General features: G+C 35.2%; 1 protein-coding gene across 2 annotated transcripts in view; it reads left to right on the top strand.

Annotated features, from left to right (window-relative positions):
• The window catches only part of LOC150105803 (sushi, von Willebrand factor type A, EGF and pentraxin domain-containing protein 1-like), a 358,579-nt gene that overhangs the window by 197,721 nt on the left and 142,064 nt on the right, over nucleotides 1–18,794 (top strand). For both annotated transcript variants that reach the window (XM_090394354.1, XM_090394355.1), the window contains exons 21-25: nucleotides 2,039–2,318; nucleotides 6,361–6,637; nucleotides 10,276–10,480; nucleotides 16,539–16,689; nucleotides 16,930–16,986. In XM_090394354.1, the coding sequence (XP_090250480.1) occupies nucleotides 2,039–2,318; nucleotides 6,361–6,637; nucleotides 10,276–10,480; nucleotides 16,539–16,689; nucleotides 16,930–16,986 (970 nt within the window). The remainder of the gene's footprint in view (nucleotides 1–2,038; nucleotides 2,319–6,360; nucleotides 6,638–10,275; nucleotides 10,481–16,538; nucleotides 16,690–16,929; nucleotides 16,987–18,794) is intronic.

The following is an 18,794-nucleotide window of genomic DNA, read 5'->3' as shown; positions in this document are numbered from 1 at the left end:
AGCAGCCTAGGACGTAAAGTGAGATCTCGAAGTACGAGGGTGGTCTGAAAAGTTCTTGGCCTTGACCATAGATGCAACACAATTGGCACGATTTTTTTTTCTAAGTCGGTAGATCTGTCATAAGCATCTATGTGAAATTGTAAGTCATTCTATCAAGTAGTTTGTTTTATACAGCTGTCTGAAGCGAAAGTGTTGTCTGTATCCCTTGTAATGGATAAAATCGAGTATCGTGCAGTTATGAAATCCTTTGTAAAAGAAGGATGAACGGCAGAAAAAAATTCACTCGAAGTTCATAAAAGTTTATGGGTACTCTTCCCCTTCATTTTTTGACAATTAAGAAATGGACTGCCGAATTTAAGCGTGGCCATACTAGCCTTGAAGATGATTCACATGAAGGACGTTCAAAAAGTGTAACAACACCAGATTACTAGAACAAGTGCATGATATGGTATTGCATGACCGGCGAGTCAAAGTGCGTAAAATTACTGAGACTATGGGCATTTCAAAAGAACTTGTAGGATATATTTTGCATGAAAAATTGCAAATGAAAAAGCTTTGTGCAAGATGGGTGCTGCGCTTGCTCACAGCAGATCAAAAACGTACTCGCGTGAAAATCTCTGAACAGTGCTTGGAGCATTTTAAAAAGAATAAAAGTGATTTTGTGCATCGATTTATTACTATGGATGAGACTTGGATTCACCATTACACACCAGAATCCAAACAGCAGTCAAAACAGTGGACAGAAACTGGTTGTTCAGCCCCAAAGAAGACAAAGTCGGTTCCATCAGCAGGAAAGGTCATGTTATGGCATCGGTGTTTTGGGATACTAAAGGCATTTTGTTTATTAATTATCTTGAAAAGGATAAAATAATAACTGGGGAATATTATTCCGATCTTTTAACCAGACCAGACAAAAAAAATTCGTGAGAAAAGACCCAGTTTGCAGAAGAAAAAATCATCTTTCATCAGGACAATGCACCTGCCCACAAAGGTGTTTTGACGATGGGAAAATTAAGGGATCTACACAATGAATTTTGGAACATCCACCCTATTCCTCAGATTTGGCTCCCTCTGACTTCTGTCTCTTTCCAAAACTAAAAATCTCTCCTCTCTGGTCAGCGTTTTTCTTTGAGTTGGTCGATTGTTAGAGCCTCTGCTACTAATGGCTCACACAAAAAGTTAAACTAGTTTGAGTGTGGTTAGTAGTTGGAAGGAGATCAATCGTTCAATGCTGTTGGCACACTCTCCCTCGATGAGTCTTTGGACTCCCTGAAGGTGTTACATAATAATAAGAAGATGAATGAATCAAGAGGTGATTGCAACTGTAGAGTAGTATTTTGCAGATCTTACTGAGAACCACTACAGTGACAGGATAATGGTGCTGGAGCATTGCTGAAATAAATGTATTAGTCTTAAGGGAGATTATGTTGAAAAATAAAAATAATTTTAAAATTATGAATTCATTTTTTTCATTGTTAGGCCGATAACTTTTCAGACCACTCTCGTATTAATGTTTCTCATATTTTTGGAATTTTTATGCAACCATATTGATTCATATTAAGCTGATTTTAAATAAATTTGATTGCATAAAACTTCCCAAAATATGAGACATACTAATATTTCAAAATCCCAGCTTACATCCTATGCTACTAACATCTGTCCATAGAGGGTTCCCCACCTAGTTTGCCTTTCATCCAAGTATTTCACTTCCTTTTGTGATGTGTGTGTTACATGTCTTATATTATACTTCCAATTTCTCTGTAACTGAGATCAAATATTGAAAGAATTAAATACTATTTTTAATTCTTTCCTAGTGCTGTTCCACTCCTTTAAGCTTCTAAAATGAGTTCAAGAAGTGTGATAGATATTGTATGAATGATGATTAGTATGAGCCTCTAACAATGAGTTTTTTACTCCACAGAGATGCCCAAGTAAATAATAATATTTATTATTAAATATTGCATAGTTACAAATTAAATTGTATAGTTTTAAATGATGAAATTTGAATATTCATATTTTTCTTATTATTATTTCTTAGGCTTTTCGCTGCTGCTGTCCTGAAAGATACACAGGTCAGTTTTGTGAACAAAAAATTAATAACTGTGACAAAGTAAACTGCCAGAATGGTGCTTCATGTATTGAAAAATCTAATGGATTTGAATGCAAATGCAAGCTAGGATTTTTGGGTACTTTATGTGAAATAGATATTGATGATTGTTTTCCAAATCCTTGTGAAAATGGAGGAACATGTATTGATGGTACAAATAATTTTACTTGCATTTGTCCACTGCTGCATACAGGAAGAAAGTGTGAAATAGGTAACTAATATTAGATCTTAGTTATGCAAGTCATGATATAAATATAAGAAGTGTAAAATATAATTAAAATAACTAACTGACCTTGGTTAGAGTAATAAAGATTTCATAAAAATTAGATTATGAAATCTGTATTTATTAATACATTAGATTCTTCAGATAATGATTGCTAATCACTGTGCAATGCTTAAAGAGAGAGAAGTGGTTTAAATTTTGGAAATTGTTTCCAGAGCAATTCCCCTTTCATCCACTAAATGCCAAATTAGGGAATTTGCCATAACCTGAATATGTCCAGTTGCAGCTAGTATTCCCTCCAATTTTTGCCAGCCCATGTGGGCATGAAAAACATTGCATGCACAAATTTACAGTCTCAGACTCAGTTGTGTGCGCGCGTGCGCATATGCATGCATGCCCATGTGCATATGATTGCCTGTGCTCACAATAGCAAATACATCATCATCATCATCAATTTTCTGATTTGTATCCCCAAGGAGTGTTTAGATTGCTATGACAACATTACATGATTAAGTTAACATTATTATTAATCTCCTATCAACAATTTTCCTCCAAATCAATCTATTACTTGTAAGCACTCTAATATTGTCATATAATATTTCATGCTACTAAGGCATTTCTGACTAAATCAATCCACCTAGACTTTACTCTTCCTCTCCTTCTCTTCCTGCCATCTTGGCATCAAACACCTGTTTTGCTAACCTTCAATTACCCATTCTATTGAAGTGACCATATCATTTTAGGATTCACTCTGTTGACACATTGTTGAATACTAATAATATCAGGTTCCTTTCCTTTCTAATATATTCATTTTTAATATGATTCTGCCACTGATGTCATCAGTGGCAGAATCGCTCCCCTAATTTTTCTTAGAACCCTCATATCTGTGGTGATCTAGTCTGGTCAAGTATTTTATTCCTAACCCAACTCTTAGATCTATAACTTAAAACTGGTTTGAACACTGTCTTATATACCGCAAGTGTGTTATTTTGGCTAATTTCTCTCTTATTCCATATCAATTTATTTGGCCACCCATCATCGTGCCAGTATCATACTTTGCTTATTCTGTTCTTTATTTCCAGATTTAACTTGCCATCTTTACCAAAAACTGTGCCAAAATAGCTGAAATATTTTACTTGTTCTGCAGAATCTCCATTCAGAAAACATCTGAAATTTTCTAAGTTTCTGCCTATTTTCATAGTTTTGGTCTTTTTATTGCTGGTTTTCATGTCAAATTTGTTACAGCTGTTATTCAACTTAGAGAATGTTGGAGACTTGCACTGGACGTGTTTAGGAGTACATCATCTATATAAAGCAAAGAGCTAAGTTTGACATCTCCAACAGTGGCGCACCCAGAGGGGGGGGGGGCAAGGGGCACGGGCATCCCCCAAAGAAAAGGAAAAAAACACTAGAAAAATTTCCAAAAATCTTTTCCTAATTCAAATTCATTTTTTTTATTTATGTTGTGTGCTACTTATGAATTAGCGATCACTGCAGATGCTCAGTTATAGGTCATATGCGATGTGTAGTGTGTATTCGCAAAACGTCTACTCAACTCCCCCCCCCAAGGTTAAATCCTGAGCACTCGGCCCCCTTTAAGATTAAATCCTGAGTGCGCCACTGATCTCCAATTCTAATATCAGGTCTAAAGCCACTTTTTTTCATAATGTGATCCATATAGATGATGAGTAAGAAGTTGTAGAAGTTGTACAATGTACAACCCTGATTTTACAACAAGCCAGCTTTCTGTATTTCTTTCAATTATAACTGCTGACTTGAAAACTTAAATATAGACAATATATTGCTCTGTATAATGATCCATTCACCTCATACAATTGAAGTGTTGAAAAGTTTTTCTTTGGGCACCTTGTCATATGCCTTTTTCAGATCTACAAAACTGAAGTACAGATCCTAATTTTCAAGATTTTGACAACCTTTATTTGGCTTGAACGTAGCTCGTTCTTCTCCAAGTTTCTCTTTCACAATCTTTCTCAACCTCTTTTCAAGTATGCTTGCATGAATCTTACCTAGAACCCTTAGGAAAAAATACCTCTGTAATTCTCACATGCAGTTTTATTCCCTTTTTTATAGATGGGTACTATGAGAGCTCTACTCCAATCATTGGATTCAAACTTTGGACCAGGCCCTTTGAATTATGCAGTGTAGCCACTGCAAAACTTTTATACCTCCATGCTTAAGCATTTCTGGTCAAATATCACCTCAAGTATTGGTATGTACTCCTCTTTGCATTCCTATTGGAAGTTTTTCTACTTGGTTATACCATAAATTAAAGATACTAAGAAATTATATACTTGGGTTAATCCTTTATCCAAGTGTAAGCAAACAAGTTTGTGCCTGAACTATTTTCAGGACTGGGACAACTCATATAGAAGCTTATGACCTCACATCACTTGCCTTAGTATCCCATAATGCAAATCATATATCCTTATGAACAAGTATAATGATAGACATTATGGGAAGGGCCACTACCCAGACTAGTTTTGACCTTTATTGACGTTTCATCAGTGAGAGCTAGACCCAGAGATGATACAAAGGTTGAAGTGAAGCAGAAGTCATATTTTTATATGAGTTGCCGAAAGGTGTCACACTTTATTATTAAAATGCTCTGGATTAGAGATAGTTGTTGGAAGTTTCTGCTTCACTTCAACCTTGGTATCACCTCTGGATCTAGCTACCACTGATGAGACCTCAATAAAGGTTGAAACCGGTCTGGGAAGTGACCCTTCCATAATGCATAGCATTATACATACCCGTAAGGATATGCGCTTTGCATTATGGGATACTAAGGCAAGTGATGTGAAGTCTATATGATGTGAAGCTTCTATATACAAGTTGCCCCAGTTCTGAAAATACGTCAGGTGCAAACTTTGTGTGCTTACACTTGGATAAAGGATTAAACCAAGTATATAATTTCTTGGTATCTTTAATTTATAGTATAATGAAGTGGAAAAACTTGCAACAACTAGTGTATTGTAGGTTGATCACCTTCTCATGGATGGGTTATCCATTAAAAAAAAATCTCATTCTTGGTGGTATGCTTTCATTTAGTATGAGCCTGTAATCTTAAACTGCCGTATTTGCTGGCATATAAGACACACCAGCCTATAAGAACGCACTTTCTTTTTTGTACACATTTTTTAGGAAAAAAACTTTATCACTGAATATTATAAGGAATTTACAGTATTTCAAATATAAAGTAATAAGTAGGTCTACTTTCAACAAATACCTAATCTAACTAGGAAAGAGTACCCACCTTTTAATCTTCTTTCCGTGTTCTTTAGCATATGCAATCACACATAGCTTGTATGCAATACTGTAGCAATGCCGACGTTTTTCAGCCATGCCGAGAAAGTTAGAGAAAATTTAACGGCAGAAATTTATCATCATTCACAACAACTGCGACAATAATTAGAAAGTTTAAATGAACAGGAACACAGCTGTGATCGTCGATGACAGCTCATGTGCATCCGCTGAACTCTACATAACTGGAATGCTCTCACACACGCACACTGCAAGGAAGCAAGAAAGAAATTGCATAACTCGAAACAGAGAAAATTTCCAGAAATGAAAGTAATAAAAAACTGAGTATCTATCGGCATATAAGACGCACCCTATTTTTCAGACCTATTTTTAAAGAAAAAAGTGCGTCTTATATGCTGGCAAATACAGTAATTTGTTATTTTGAATTGTAAGCTTAATATATGGTGGTGTTTCTTCTAGATAATTGTAGTGAAATATGCAGTATGTATGTATGTTGTATTCGTTAGCTTAATAAAACTGATTTTTCATTATTATTGCAGTTTTCAGACAAATGACTAATAATGTTAAGAGCTAACAAATAATGTCAAGAATTTTTATTATTAAATTTAGACAGGTTATGAAATTTAATTCTATTATCTACAGTATATTTATATGTACTTTTAATTGCTAATTTACAGTATAAGAAAAATACTGTATAGTTTATCTTTGTTTCTTCATGCATGAATGTTTTCCTTTTTGTTTCTTTTAGTACCACCTGTGCTATCCATGAATTATGGTTTGCATTTTCCTACAGCAGTTACATCAAATTTTGTCAGACTACAAAACAAACAAAATTTATATGCTATGACAGTTTCTTTCTGGATGAGAACAACTTATAAGGATAGCCGTGGAACTCCAGTGTCTTACAGTTTCAAAAATCCTATTACTGGACTGGAAGTAGAAAATGGATTAACATTACTTGATGTGAATAAATTGGTTCTGTTTTTCCACAGTCAAGCCTTTGACACTGGCATTGTTGCTAATAGGTAATTTAAAACTTTAACAAAATTGTAATTTTAATAATAGTAATTGCTAAGGGTTTGTTAATTCAGATTCTCTAAACAGAAGTAATTACAATGAAAAGATGTTTTGGTTAAAAAGATAAAAAGGAACAAAGTGAAATGATTCTGTAGTATATAAAATTAGCCTTTTACTATTCCTTATATCTGGCACATCTTAGAAAAATAGAACTTGAAAGAAATACAATTTCTATATATTGAATCTCATGTCAAGCATGAGATTCAATGGTCTAACCAAAGATCAATAGTTTCCACTCACAGTTCCAACATTTATAAAGGTTGAATTATTAGCTACCCACCAAATATAATTAAAAAACTACTGTGCTTTATCACAGTAATATAAACAAATCTTTTTTCTTTTTTTTTTCTTTTTTTTTTTTCAGAATTGACAGCTGCTCTCCAAAGTCAACCCAACCTAAAAAAATATGGATATGCAAAAAACTTCAAGATGTGGAAAGTGATAATTTAAGGCCTTTGCTGCCTTTTGGCACATTAGTTAAACAAGGACATTTTTTTTAGCATTGAAAAATGTGTGATTAGTTACTTGGATATATCTAAATAATAATAATTATTATTATTATTATTATTATTACCCAAGACCCCATGGAGTCAGACTCATCAAGGAGGTCCTTTTATCATACACACAGCTCATCATACTGTGCTTTAAACATGCTTAAATTCTCTGAAGACACCACACTCTCTAGCAAGGCATTCCAATCATTCACAACTCTGCATGAAAAAAAGTGCTTCTCACACCCTCTCTATACAGTTTCCAGGGATGACCTCTGGTTCTCCCCTGATCTCCCACTGTGTTATGTAGAATCTCTCCAACATTGATCCTATAACAACCCCTTACTAACTTGTAGGTCTCTATCATATCTCCCCTCTTCACTCCTGTCTGCCAGACTCTGCAAATTGCATCTTCTCAATCTTTCCTCATATTCATCATTCCAGAGGTTAAAAAACCTTAGTCAGTTGCCTCTGCACCCCTTTCCAACATCTCTTTGTCCTGAAAAACCAGGTGACCAAATCTGGGCATAGTAGTCCATGTGTGGCCTGATCAAAGCCTTATATAATGGAACAAGAATCTCCCTACTTCTACAAGTCAGTGATATCTGCATCATTCTCAGAAGCCTTTGTGTTGTCTTCACAGTTTTGGCAATGTGTCCCCTAAATTTCAGATCCTTATCAACTATCATTCCCAAATCTCTTATTTCCTCCATCTCCAACAATATATCTGCACCAAGCATAAATTCTGCATCCCATCTTTGTTTCCCAAATTTTAAAACCTTACATTTTGCAACATTGAACTCAGTCCCCATTCCTGTGCCCAATCACTCAATTTATTCAAGTCTTCTTGTAAGGCCACAACATCTTCTCTACTCTTCATGGTTCATCCCAACTTTGCATCATCTGCAAACAACTGAATATCTCCATCCAAATCTTCACCAATATCATTAATATACAAGTTAAACAGTAATGGCTCTAAAACAGACCCCTGAGGCACACCATTAGTGACCTGGATATCACTCCCCCCCCCCCCATGCACAACTTGCTGATACCTATCAGATAGCAGTCTCCAATCCACTGCACTAATCTAATATCCAACCTCATCTACTCTAGTTTGACCATCAATTTATCATGCAATAATCTATCAAAAGTCTTTGCGAAATCTAAGTATATTACTAAGTATATTACTCTCCTCTGTCCAAGGAAGTAGTCACCTTATTGTAATAAGTAATTAGATTACTGAAACATGACCTCCCTTTAGCAAATCCATGCTATCCATCAAAGATAATACCATTGTTGTCAACCCAACTCTGGATCCTAGTTCTCACAATCTTCTCCAACAACTTAACCACAACACCTGACACACAGATAGGCATATAGTTTGATACTTGAGTTCTATTACCTGCTTTATGAAGTGACACAATCTTGCCCTCCTTCCACTCCTTAGGAACTTGACCCAGTGCAAGACTCATATTAAAAAAAAATGTCAAAGCAAGTGTCAACTCCCTGGCACATTCCTTCAGAATACATGGTGATATATTATCAAGTCCCACAGCCTTATTTACATCTAGTTTGCTCAACTCCCCATACACCTCTTGCACACTTACAGTCAGTCTCTCCTCCCCAACATCAACTGCTCCCAATCTCTCCATGAAGTCACATTCACAAGATTGAAAGACCTTTATGAACTGCTCATTAAGTATTTCCATCACGTCTTCCACAACAGATGTCTTTATACCAATGTCATCCTTCCATAATCATTCTTTCTTTTGCTGGCTACATATTGAAAGAACTCCTTAGGATCCTATAATAAATTTAGTTTAATCCTTTATCCAAGTGAGAGCAAGAAAAGTTTTCACCTGAAAATATCTTCAGGACTGAATATGGTGTTGTACTATCTTACCTGGGTAAGTAGTACAACACCAGGCAACTCGTAGCAAAGGTGGAGCAAGCTGCCAACACTCCTATCCCAGTATCTCCCAGTCTGGGTAGTGGCCAATGCCTTAATGCATAACATTATGCATATCTGCAAGGCGATATGTTTTGCATTATGGGAGATACTGGGATAGGAGTGTTGGTAGCTTGCTCCACCTTTGCTACGAGTTGCCTGGTGTTGTACTACTTACCCAGGTAAGATAGTACAACACCATATTCAGTCCTGAAGATATTTTCAGGCACAAACTTTGTTTGCTCTCACTTGGATAAAGGATTAAACTAAATTTATTATAGTCTAAACAAATGAAAAATAACCTTTCAACATCCTTAGGATTCTTTTGGCCTTCATTAGCTAACTGCTGTTCATACCTCACTTTTTCTACCCTTACCAACCAAGTCACCTGCCTTGCCTGGTCTTTGTAATCCTCATGGAATTGGTTATTACCACTTCTCTTATGCTGCCTCCATAATGCCCTTTTTTTCTGTATCACATACTTAATCTCTTTATTCATCCATTTCACACCTACCTTATTTAACCTTCTCACCCTTGGAATATGTTTAAACTTTTCATCTACTAGATAGTTTTTGAAAATCCCCCAAGCTGCATTGATCTCTTTCCAGCTAACTCATTCCATGCTACACCCACAAGCTGTCTCCTGAGCTCTTCATAATCATTCCCCCCCTCCCTCCCTTGTAGCTCCACATATACCCTTTTCTCACACTGCTGGCAACCACCTAAGTAATCACCTCATGGTCACTCTCACCAATTGGTAGGTGACTTGATACCTCATTTATAATTACATCCTCTCATGAGATGATCCAAGACCCTCAATCCTCCCGTTACATACTGTCTGAGGTAGTTATCCCTCAAAAACCCGACTCATTTTCTTTACTTCTAGTTGCTATCTCATCATTCCAGTCTATATTGCCATAATTAAAATTGCCTATAATGGTCACTCTTTTCTTATTTGCTTGGCTAATTTGATTATACATTTCATAGTTACTATCATCCACATTACCATGTCTATAACAACTTCCAACAATAATTCTTCATCTATATATATATATATTTCATTTTGAAATGTTGCCAACATCATTTAATGCATGTGTGTGTTTGTGTGTATATATGTGTATGTATATTTTTTTGTTTGTTTTTTTAGTGATTCTAAATGGCATCACTGCACAATTACATGGGATAGTTTCAAAGGTGATCTAAATATTTACTGGGATGCGAAGCAGATATTTACAACAAATATAGCAAAAGGTGATCGTCTTTGGAATGGAGAATTTATTTTGGGACAAGAGCAGGACAGTCTTGGTGGTGGATTTAGTGTTACTGAAACTTTTGTTGGAGATATCACCCAGGTATTCCAGTCATTAATAAATCTTTTAGTTAGTTGGTTTCTATGATTAAGGATAATTTTTAATTTTTATGATAAAATTAGGATTCTGTTATAATGTTATAAATCTCTGAAGCCTAATTATGATATAATTAGGCTTCAGAGATTTTTACATCTGTTTATGAGCTGTTTTGCTCAGCTGACAAGTGAACAAGAGAGCTCAGAAAATTCCTGAAATATAATAGATTTTTCTAATAAGATAATTTACAGGACAATTTTTTTTTTCATATAGGCCTATGGTTTCTGTATTCTGGGCACCTAAAGAACAGCCCAAAAGGGAAAATATTTGTTATAACATAGTGTAGTAGGAGCTATCAAAATTTTTGGTTTAGTAGATGAATTTTTTGTTTTGTTTTATGATTCACTTATGGTCATAAACTGTGAAAATTTTGTTTAATTAATTTTTTTATTAATTTATTTCAATATGAAATAGGAGTTTAATTAAGATCAAGAAAGGCTAAGATGATTATTATTACCATCATCATACCTCCAAGAAGTGGCAGGACTCATTTCAGGTGGTGTATCATTAACTAGCATAGTAGCCATCATATTGTACACTAAATTAATTTACTTTTCCACATTTATTATATTTGCATTTGGCTATGCAATTACACCATTCTCCAAACAAATGACCTTTGTCTAATACACTCCTTATACAGCTTCCTGCCATGCCATCTCTTTCTCCCTCCACTCTATGTATAATCTTTTCAATTCTATATCAGTCTAGTATAGACTTCCTCACCAAATTACATCATTATCATATCATTCCTCTTCCTGCTATCTGTCTGGCTTTGAAGATTATATTCTCTCAGTCTGTCCCCATACCTAATGTTCCAGAGACTGACACTACCTTAATCACTCTGCTCTGCATGCTTTCCAAACTCTCTTTATATCCTCAAAAATCAGGTGACCAAATCAAGTGAACGCAGTAGTCTTGTGTATGTGGCTTGCAGTTAAGACAGCAAAAAATGATGCAAGAATTGAAAGCTGAGTTGGTGAAGATCAGGCAAGAGATGAGATGGATGCAGAATGAAATGAAGAGAATGGTAGATATTTATGGAAGCGTGAAGAAGATAAAAACAACTGATGTTGGTATGAAAGAGTGATGAAAGACCCACGAGTGGTATTGTATAGGGATTAGATTATTAGATGTGTGGTAAACAAGAAGATGCACAAGGTTTGTTTTCCTAGTGGTAAAACGAATAGGGTTGAGGCATTGGATATGAGTAGTAAGTGAACAAAAGAATTGGTAGAGGTAACAGGAACAAATGACTTGAATTAATGGGTGGAATGAGTTTGAAGGAATGAATTGAACTGTATAAGTATGAACTGCATTTGAATGGTTTTTGCGAGTCATTTGAAGAGACTGCTGTAAGGAAGAGTGATGAGTGCAGAAAATGAATCTGATCAAGTAAGAAGAGTGGGAGAGTAACGAAGGAGAGATTGAAGTGCTGCTTATGAATGAAGAATCGGGTAGCATGAGTGTAGAGAATGAGAGAACAAGTGCACAAGACAAACAAGGAAACTGAGAGACATGGTGGACAGGGGAAGAGAGCATGAGAAAGGTTGATGCTCCAAGAGGATGTGAATGCCTATATAGACAAAAAAAAGGAAAGGGATGACCTAGGATCTAGGGAAAACAATTGGATTTGAAGAAGGTTCTCAGACAAATAAGAAGAAAAAGAAATGCCTCTATGAAATTATGGAGAAGTCACATCTAATAAGTGATATCAGTGAAACTTGCCATAGGTCCAGGAGTGAGCTGTAATGTTTGTACACGAATGCTAAAAGTATCAGAAACAAGGGAAATTAAATGGTTGTATTGATTGAGTTTGTTTACCCAAAAATTGTTGGAATAAGTGAGACGTGCTGGATGAGGATAATATCCTGACAGGAATAGAGATGGGAGGGTATGATGTATTTTGTGAAGAGAGAAAGGGAGGTGGAGTGCTATTATTATTATTTGTGACACCTCCAAGGAGTCCAAAGACTCATCGCGGGAGGACACCCACTATACAACTGCCTCCACCACTACACCGAACCTCTACTACCAATCAACTCCATCTACTGCTCACTACCACCACCACAACTAGTATTTTTTGTCTGTAAATTGCTTGTGTTCTGAAGGGCTGATTTGTCTGTATGCGGGATGAAAAACCTGAGTTTCCGGGAAAAAAAGCCCTGCTACTTCTGTATGAGATCGGCTAACTCACCTTCGATTGAAAATGTCCACATAAAGATTCCTCCCGCCACAACAAGAATCGAACTTAGGCCTATTCCAATCGAAGGGCACAATGTACCGTCGTTCTTCCAATTGCACTATAGAGGCACTATTGATGATAGAAAAAGAGTTATGTCCACACAAGGTAGAGATACAAGGAGGGAAATAGTGGTAATAGTTTTGAGGCAGTATGGTATGAGATAAAGATGAATAGAATGAAATATTTTGTAGGATGCTGCTATAAAACCTGGTAATGTGGAGGATAGTGACCAGGAAATGTATAAGCAAATGGGAAAAGGGTGATTTTAATTACAGCAATATGTTTTGAGATGATGAGATAGCAACTGGAAGTAAAGAAAATGAGTTTCTCAATTTTTTGAACGACAACTACCTCAAGCAGTATGTAACAGAGGACACACATGGATTGAGGTTCCTTGGATTTGATCATCTCATCAGAGGATATTATTATAAATGAGGTGTCAAATCTCCCTCGAGTTGGTGAGATTGATGACTATTGAAGTGATCACCTGGGTGTTTCACAGTCATGTGAGGCCTTCTGTGAGAAAAGGGTATATGTGGAAGGAGACAGCTTGTAGGTGTAGCATAGAATGAGGAGTTGGATAGAAAGGAGGGGTAATTTTTTCTGCTTAAGTGATATCAAGAACTATCTAGTAGAAACAATGTCTAAATGTATTCCGAGGGTCAGAAGGTAGGAAATAGATTAATGAAGAGATTAAGCATGCAGTACAGAGAGAGAATGGACATTTTGGAGGCAATGTGTAATAATCAATTCCATGAGGATTACAAAGAACAGATAAGGAGGGTGACTTGATTGGTAAGGGTAGCAAAAGTGCAGAATGAGCAGTAGTTAGCTAATGAAGAAAAAAAAAAATCCTAGGGATTACTTGCTATATGAGGCCAACATAAAAAAAAAAAAATGATTATGGAAGGATGACATTGATTGGAGAAAATGGCTTAACAAATAATGTCAAGAATGTTTATTATTAAATGTAGACAGTTTATGAAATTTAAGTCTATTGTTTACAGTATATTTATATGTACTTTTAATTGCTGATTTACAGTATAGTAAAAATACTGTATAGTTTACTTTTGTTTTTTCATCTAAATGCACCAATATTTCTCAACTACATCCTCCACAGTAGCTAAAGAACAGCTACTGCAAGGGATGTAGTTGAGATATTTAATGATCAGTTCATAAAGATCTTTCATTCTTGTGAATGTGACATCATGGAGAATTTGAGAGGAGCGGATGATGACGATGAGAGAAGACTGGCCCTAAGTGAGCAAGAGTTGTACGAGGAATTGAGCAAACCTGATGTTAATATAGCTGTGGGACTTGATAATGTATCAGCACATACTTTGAAGGATTATGTCAAGGAGTTAACATGTGCCTTGACATATTTGTTTAATATGAGTCTTACATTGGGTCAACTTCCAAAGGAATGGAAAGAATGCAAGATTGTGCTGCTTCATAAATGAGGTGACAGAACTCAAACATCAAATTATAGGCCTATCTATGTGTCAGTTGTGGTTAAAGTGTTACAGAGGCTGGTGAGACCAAGATCCAGAATTAGGTTTACAACAGTAGTATTATCTTTGATGGGCAGCATGAATTTGCTAAAGGGAGGTCATGTTTTAGTAATCTTCATTGGACAAAGGAGATGAATACACAGTATCATACTTAGATTTTGCAAATTCTTTTGATAGATTACCACTTAAATTAATAATCAAACTAGAGTGGATGTGGTTGGATGTTAGGCTAGTGCATTGGATTGGAGATTGGCTATCTGATAGGTATCAGCAAGTTATGTATGGGGAAGCAATATCCAAGGAAAGTCACTAGTGCTGTACCTCAGGTGCTGTTTTAGGGCCATTGCTATTTAACCTGTATATTAATGATATTGGGAAAGATTTGGATGGAGATATTTATTTGTTTGCTGATGATGATGCAAAGTTGTAATGAAGGAGTAGAGCAGATATTCTGCCTTACAAGAAGACTTGAATAAATTGAGTGAACAGGCATGAGAGTGGGGTGCCTGTTCAATGTTGAAAAATGTAAGGTTTTAAAATTTGGGAAACAATGATGGGATGTAGAATTTACGCTTGGTGGAGAAAATAAGGGATGATAGTGGATAAGGGTCTAAAATTTAGAGGACATTGTCAAAATTGTGAGGACAACACATCAAATTCTGGGAATGATGTAGTGATGACACTGACTTGTAGAAGTAAGGAGATTCTGGTCCCACTGTTTAAGGCTTTGATTAGACCACATATGTACTACTGTGCACAGATTTGGGCATCTCATTTTCAAAAGGATGAAGAGATGTTGGAAAGTGTCCTGAGGTGATTGACTAAGGTTGAGAAGATGCAATTTACAGATTCTAATGGATAGGAGTAAGATGGGTGATATTGTAGAGATGTACAAGTTGGTAAGGGTTTGCTATAGGATTAATGTTGAAGAGGGTTTTTTTTTATATAAAATGGTAGGAGATTGGGAAAGAACAAGAGGTCATCCCTGGAAGCTGTATAAGGAGGGTGTGAGCTAGGGAGTGAGAAGCAGTTTTTTTGCACGGAGCATTGTGAATGATTGGAATGCATTGTCTGAGAGTGTGGTGTCTGCAGAGAATTTGTATGTGTTTAAGGCTAGCTATGATAAGCTGTGTGTATGACAAAGGGACCTCCAAGATGAATCTTTGACACTATGGGGTCTTAAAATAATAATGATATAGTGGAACAATTATCTTATTATTTCTACACATTCTACTCAACATTACCATTATCTGGTATGTTTTTCTCTTGATTTTCATAGTATATTCTTGTATTTCAGCTTCTTGTCCACTGTTATCCTCAGGTGTTAAAAATCAGGAGGACAACATAGACTGCATGGAGTTCATGGAGATGCCCATAAAAATAAAAGTCCTATAAAGTTGAATTCTATAATGATATGGTGTAAATATGACAAAGTTCATAGTAATGGCAAGTACCAGATGAATTCCATTTAGAATGTGGACTAGTCATTATGAATACCATGTTTCAACATAAAAATGCATACAAATTCACATGGAGAGAGCAGGCAAAAGAAATAATATTTTGACTATGTTATTGTTGATAGTGATACAGAGGATATGAAATAGGAGATGATTATTATTTATTCAAGTTAAGTGGATATTGAATCCAACATTATTTCAGAACCGAATAGAGAAACTACAAGAGTTTCATGCAATATAGAAACTATAAAAGTTTCGGCGGATCCAAGCATAAGCAAACCTTTCATGACAGGGACGACTCGTAGTAAAGGTGGAGTAAGATCTGATCACTATCCTTAGTATTTCCCATAATGTAAAACACATCTCCTAGTGGACGGGGGGGGATGGGAAGGCTGTCTCAATCCCCCCCATTTACGTAATGAACTTTTATATGTTAAGATTTTCATCATTTGTTGTGGAAATTGTGATTGTACTCTTCACTTAACAGTTTCATGTAGCCATAAGCATAAATAAAAATTGTGAAAATTATTCTAAATTTTTCATTTGCATATCTGACATAATTTATGCACATATAAGATTGCTTAGAAATGTTATTAAATTATTACATGCATTTACAAGTGAAAAAAAAAAGTAGTGATTTACTATACAACAAAATTTGCTATATGACAGTGGGTTGGAACCTAACGTGTTGTAAGACCGTCATATTCCTGTATATGATATTTTTATTTCAGTAATTTTCAATAATACTTTCCTCTTTTTACTCTGAATACAAAATTTTAAATATTTCTCTACAGTTTAATGTGTGGAATTATTCCATGAGTCTTGAGGAAGTACAGCAAATAAACAGTCATTGTGGTTATTTTGGGAATGTTATTAGTTGGCTTCAGTGCAGAGCTTTTGTCCATGGGGATGTGAATGTATTGGAAAATGTGGATTTATGTTCAGGTATGAATGAATGCATGTTTTTTCAACTTAATTAACTTAATTCAGTTTTGCATTAACTGTTAAGTCAAATCTTTACATTAAGAATTAGTATTATTTAATGATTTAAAATTTTCAAACATCTTGATGACTTTTTAATTTTCTTTAAATCCTCCATTTGCTTTAAATTCTCTAAGACTTTTTGTAATCTTGATAAATACTAATAATTGTAATTATAATAATATTTTACTTAATCTTTTGCAGGCATTGGAGACTGTTCATCAGAAAGTTGCCACTGTATTACCAGTAACTCCTTACAGAGTAAGGAATTAGCTTTGACTTACATTTCTAATACATTCTATTTTCTGTGAAGAGTTTGGTATATTACTTTTAAAAAGATTTTTCATTGTAATATAATTTATTATTGGTTTACTATTATTTTCAGATTCTTTTTTAGTATATGACTAAAGTGAGTATTTTAAAATTATTTCAAGTGCTGGAGAACTTATGAGTTTTTCCTTTGAGACCAAGGATTTATCACTACTTCTCAGTTTTAATGCACTATCAGAAAATAGTTAACAATTTAACTGTTGCTTTCATTTTTATACCTTTTTAAAATTATGAGGAAATCCATGAAGAGTAGATAATGTAGAAATGTGACAATCTAAATAATGTTTTTTTTTTACATGGGCTTTGTCACCTTTTTTTTTCTTCTCTGACTTGTCATATACAGTATGCCATACAAAAAAAAAAAAAAAAAAAAAAATTAACTTTTAATAGAATGTAAGTATGCTTCCACATGTGATAAAATGAGTCAAGAAGGAGAACCGTGATTTCAAGTGAATCAATGTGTAGATTGCAGCAGAAATGATGTGCAGTTTCTAGATGCATGGACTGAATTTGATGCATTGCATTTGAATTGGAGCTAGGTATCTGGAGGAAGTGTTGCTTAGTGACAATGTCGAAGTGCAAAGTAAGAGAAACTAGAGCTATTAGCACTGGAGAACATTTGTTCATACACTCTTGCAGAAAATGAGTGAGAATGACCAAAAAATACTGAATGTAGTCTCTCATGTAATGAGTTTGAATAGGGATAATCAGTACAAGGGGTGGAAAGGTAGCTGGGAGCCCAAGAGTCTGCAGCTGCCTTTGGTGCACTCGTATAGACTAATTTACCTCATTGCACTTTATGTATTCTAATGCTAAAGCGTAAAGAATAAGATAGGAAGAGTTTTTAGTCTGTTGAATTGATTCACATAAAATCCATTTAAATGCACTCCATCTCTTTTATACAATTTCATTTATCCTTCAAATACATTCCACACATCAGCAAACTGCATTCCCTTTTTTTTCAAACATCTCTGCTAACATATCATTCATGATTTTTGCACAATGTCCCAATTCCATCATTGTCAACCTGCGCAATACACCAGTTATCTTTACTTTCACAGTGTTGTCTTTTGAACCCTCCTCAATAATTCCCTGATATCATCCTCACATTTTCTCTATGTCCACCAACCAAATCACTGTTTCCTACCATCATTAATTCACATGCTTGCTTACTTCTCATATCCATAGAAAATAAACTTTGTGCATGCTCTCATCCATCACATCTTTAATAACGAAATCTCCATACAGAGGCACTTTTAGAGTCATTTTATTCTTTTGCACTCTTCAATTTATATCCATGAACTGAAGAGATGAGATGATGCATTTGCAAAATCTCATTTTGCAAATGCCTCATCTCATCTCTCATCTTAATCATCTCAATCTTCAACTCTTATGTTTTGGTAATCACACCCTCTTTTGTATCGGCAATCACTCTTGCTTTTGCTTCATCAGTTATGCTTTCATCTGTTTTCACAGTCACTTCTGCATTTACTTTTTCAGTATCTTCTGTATTCACAATCACATTCTCTACACTCACATTCTCTCCTTCAGCCTTTCATCTAATATTCACTCTGCATTCTTGACTTTTATTTACCACCTTGCAGCCCATCAAAATATCACTTTCTGCAGATCCATAACTTTTCACTTCTCTTGTTCAGTCTCTTCACAAATGCATCTTCCACTTTCCTCCAGTTTCCATAAATTAAGGAACAAAGAGGAAAAATCATGATAATTCAAAA

This window comes from Typopeltis vanoorti, chromosome 6 (genome assembly GCF_054136105.1).
Source record: "Typopeltis vanoorti isolate ZY-2024b chromosome 6, IOZ_Tvanoo_1.0, whole genome shotgun sequence".
NCBI classification, from domain to species: Eukaryota; Metazoa; Arthropoda; class Arachnida; order Uropygi; family Thelyphonidae; genus Typopeltis; species Typopeltis vanoorti.
The sequence above is the reverse complement of the archived record's forward strand: the minus strand, read 5'-3'. Positions and strand labels throughout refer to the sequence as shown.